Genomic DNA, 4341 nt, shown 5'->3' with positions numbered 1-4341 from the left:
GAGCCCTACACACTAATGCGCGCCAACAAAGTGCTCTATCAGCGTGAGCTAACAAAGGGCTAATTCTTGCAGTCGTAAAACCAGTCTTTGAAGGATGCATGTATAAATTCCTAAGCAGGGCATTCTTCTTTTCTTTTATACTTCAGGTTGGTGTCCTCGAAGTGGCAACATTTTCGGAATTAGCTTTATACGTTAACTTGTTTTATATAATTTTTAATGATTATGTTACGCTAATATTGTTCATCTGTCCAATGATTTAATTATCTATGTTTGAGGTGAAAATAAAGCAAATCTCGCAAAATTCTGTGTCACGCTGTGCAAAATATTCCTAAGAATACAAAAAAAAACTTCCCACCTTAGGTTCTATTTCATATTCTTATCTTCACAGAAGAATAATCATGTTCGATAAGTTTCTTTGTTTTGATTCCTTAATATATATTTAATTATGGTTTATACATGAATTGTTATCAGAAATGGAAAATAGCTACAGGTTGGATGCGATGAGTTTTATTATTTTAGTGATAGACGTTACCATGCAATTTAATTCAATCTTATGTTGTTTTCTGAGTTGGAAATGATATCACCTCCGAAATCCAATTCCTTCTGCAAAACAATGAAAAAGTTGCATGGCGATATGGCTCAAGTGCAAGGATCGTAATGGCTACAACGATAATCGCCCGCATCTGAAATTATATGACACTGAAAGATTTCACTGAAAAAGAGGAATTCTTACTGGGAATGACGAATAATAATCAAACCTCGTAAAGGTAGTAAGTATATCATGAAATCGAGTATGCGTCTGAAATTACTTTTGGCAAAGTCACGTTCGCAACCGGCAAATATACAAATAGTATATGCACATGCGTAAACTGAAATATGGTTATATTAATCAAATCAATATTTTGATTTTTGGTATAAACTTGATAAAGTCAAAATGTATGCATTAATTTTATGAGCTCGCGATTTCTGCTTCAGGATACAGGTAACAATTTTGTTCTTACTTTCTGCTCGATAATTTGAAGAAATTTGAGAGAACTTCTGGTAGAGCTTGTGATCGAATTACAATATTGATAAAACACATAGATGGTATTAGTATGAACAAATGATAAAAACCTACCAAATATAGGCAAAGTAATAACTTCAATAGAATAACTGTATAAAATAAATGAATATAAACGCTTCTGTTGCATTTTTGCAACTCGGATACAATTAGACTTCAGTGGCTTATATCTGCTTATTTTAATCGATCCCTACAACAATAAGTACAAAAGTTATCTTTCCATCACAAGTGTCTTCAAGTTAGTTCACACCATGTTCTGGCAGAAATATATCATACTTGATAATTGAAATGGAACTGTTTATCTCAGGTTACTTGGGGTTACAAGAAAAATCACATATAGATATGCTTCTGCATTGACATTCGTGACTAGTATCAGAATGACTGATTCTAGCAGAAGATGATTGCTATTATAGAATTTTTCAAAGTTGCAAAATCTAAAAAAATTTTACCAGTCAAAGTAGCAAAGAACAATACGATAAATAATATGATGTGTGTTAGCAAATAAGGTATGCGATAACGGAATGCTTGCAAAAGCAAGACTATTGAACCAGTTAAAAGAAATATCGAAAAATGTAGCGCAGCGTAATAAGGTTTCTGGCTCCTGGAAAGAAAGGAAATGAATGAGAAGGATGGATGTAGGAAGTACTTTCGTTCAAGTCGAGAAAGTGAGTGAGAACTGAAAAAAAAAGCATTTCTACGAGACCAAATAAATGACTTTCATATCTCATTTGAATTCTGAAATTGTATCTTTGTAATTTTGAAACCATACCTAAAACATCGTGTCAATAATTATATGTCAAACCGTCAAGTTTTAATCAATACATATCGAAGATTGAAGAATAAAACAATGCACTAACTTTTTTATAAAACTCGCATAAAACAGAGGTTTCACATATGGTAAATAACAAACTATAACTGCGTAGAGCATCAAGGCATGAAACCAAATACTTCCAGCGCCATTACATAGCCGGGCCCATTCTCGAATTTGATACCTAGAAATACAGCGATTTTTTTCTTAAAATATCATTCGACACTCCAAAATTATTGGATTACATCAATTTACAATAATATTTATTGAATCCTCATCGCTTTCATCAAAAAATTTTTGGTTCAAACAGATTATTGTTACTGCAACATCATACAACAATTTCATGGAAAGTATTGCCGGCAAAAATGTTTGCTTAAACTTGAACAAATCTTACCGATAATCTTTCTTTCCTTCTACAATAGCAAAAAGAACAATTATATTAAGTATATCGATTGTGAAAGCAGCAATAGCCGATGCAATGCAAATAACCATTAAATTCAGTGTGAAATATTTGAAAAATCCATCCTTCACTTTTATAAGTGTTAAGTACAAGATGAAAGGAATAACGACGAAGTTACCAATCGTTGCAATGTATGATATCAGGCGCTTTTGCAGTATACAATCTCGCTAAACAAACTATTTTACGTATTATTTTATGATATCAGAATGAAGTTGTAGTATAACGTCAAATTTACTTAATAAAAATAAAGATGATCAACAATACGACAGTAGATATTCTTTAATTTTAAAATGTAAATCAATTATATTAGATCAAGCAAACTTCTTAAGAAAGTTTGTTCGGATTTCTTGAAGGATTCACAAGCAAACTTAAAAGCAAAATAAGAAATTTTTAAATTCTTGAACGTTCGGCTCAACAATTGACCAGACATGCGTGAGTAATGAAGTTAAGCTGTAATTATAAACTTACGACATGAGAGACCCAGCCCTGCACATACAGGAACGCTGGAACTATTAGTGTTGTTGAAGTAGGTACTGCCATTAGAATGATAGGTGCCATCCATTCGTTGAAAACACTACCGAAGATTACGTAGTACTTCAGTTGTCAAAAGGGTATTCAAGTTGAAGTATCACTCTGTTTATCGGTTTGATATAAGAATATCGACTCACGTGGCTATTGTTCTGATCACTTCGACGAGTTAACTAAAGTTGGAGCTGTGCACATCAAAACGACAAAAGTATGTCATGCAATGTGTTCGCTGAAGTTTGAAACAAATCACGAATTAATTACTGATTATTGCCAAAATGAGTCAACACGTCTCGTATATAAAAATTCAAATTTGGTTCGAGAGTAAATATTTTCGTTTCATTCTGATAACTGCTGAAATATCTCAGCCTATCTTACCTAGTATGTCAACAGCACGTGGTATGATGTAACTAGCTCTTGTGATGAAGATAATTATTGCAACAATGATCTCAACAATAATTCTATAAAATACTTCATTATAATTTATTCAGATATTACTAAAGTTGCTATCCCGCGTTATTAGGATAATTTATTGCTCGATAAAATATCACTGAAGTCATTAAAAAGCTCATTAAGGTAGTTAGCATGAAACTCGAGAAGCGCTGATTGTTATATGAATGTTTTGAAGTGACTTATGAGATATAAACTTCATTAACAACAGCAATTTGTTATTTGATTATTTTTATCATTAGTCTTTCTCGATGACAGAACAACACTGGATATGGAATGAAATTTTTTAACAGCTACAATCATAGCTGCTAAGAAGAGTGGTACATATATGATATCCTTCAGTGAATACTCAGAACTTTTGGTAGTACCAAGGTAGTTTGAGACATCTTCAACATCAAAAATCTTTAAACCATAAAATTCTCTATAGAGTCTGAATAGTTTTCATAGAGATAAAAGCATTCATAATCGACCCTTTATGCGGTAATTATTCAATAATATCAATTCATCGTTTCATTGCAATTCTTGTCCTCCTGGAATTTTTCATAAAAAAAAAGTCACAGAGAATTGCTGTATAGCCTTATTAATTGTAGTTCTTTAACCAATTAGCTTGTTTCCCTCACAACACATTTACGACCACAATGCCTACTGAAAATGAAGCTTAATGAAAGCAAAATTATGTATTAAAGCTGCATCGACTTCATTACTGCTACATAAAATCACTCGAATGTTCAGAATTGGCGGTTTTGACTTGGCCCATATGCTCATGTACTTTAAATTTTTATCCAAAACTATAAACAGGATATACTTAAAACAAAATGAAAGAAAAAGCAGTAATAGCGCACAAATTACTTCCCATTGAATTAATGCCGGAAAAAAGACCCAATTTCTATTGCATTATCAATGATATAATATTTTTTGAAAAAAAAATAGGTCGCGCATACGGTATAGCAAGAATCTAACAAACATTTTGAAGGGGAGGAAATATAATGTGCAAAGATGGCTTAATGCACAAAGCTCTGATCGCCTTTGGTATCATCT

General features: G+C 32.3%; 1 protein-coding gene across 1 annotated transcript; it reads right to left on the bottom strand.

Moving 5' to 3' along the window:
• Nucleotides 1-551: 551 nt before the first annotated feature.
• LOAG_13047 (hypothetical protein) lies at nucleotides 552-2907 on the bottom strand (the record flags this gene model as incomplete). Its single annotated transcript, XM_003148558.2, has 7 exons — nucleotides 2797-2907; nucleotides 2263-2495; nucleotides 1918-2052; nucleotides 1510-1661; nucleotides 1002-1138; nucleotides 810-869; nucleotides 552-683 (listed from the first exon to the last, which is right to left on the bottom strand). Exons 1-7 carry the CDS (start codon nucleotides 2884-2886, stop codon nucleotides 552-554), a joined length of 939 nt encoding a protein of 312 aa, XP_003148606.1. The 5' UTR covers nucleotides 2887-2907.
• Nucleotides 2908-4341: the final 1434 nt, after the last annotated feature.

The sequence above is a fragment of the Loa loa genome (assembly GCF_000183805.2).
Source record: "Loa loa unplaced genomic scaffold supercont3.91, whole genome shotgun sequence".
NCBI lineage: Eukaryota > Metazoa > Nematoda > Chromadorea > Rhabditida > Onchocercidae > Loa > Loa loa.
The sequence above is the reverse complement of the archived record's forward strand: the minus strand, read 5'-3'. Positions and strand labels throughout refer to the sequence as shown.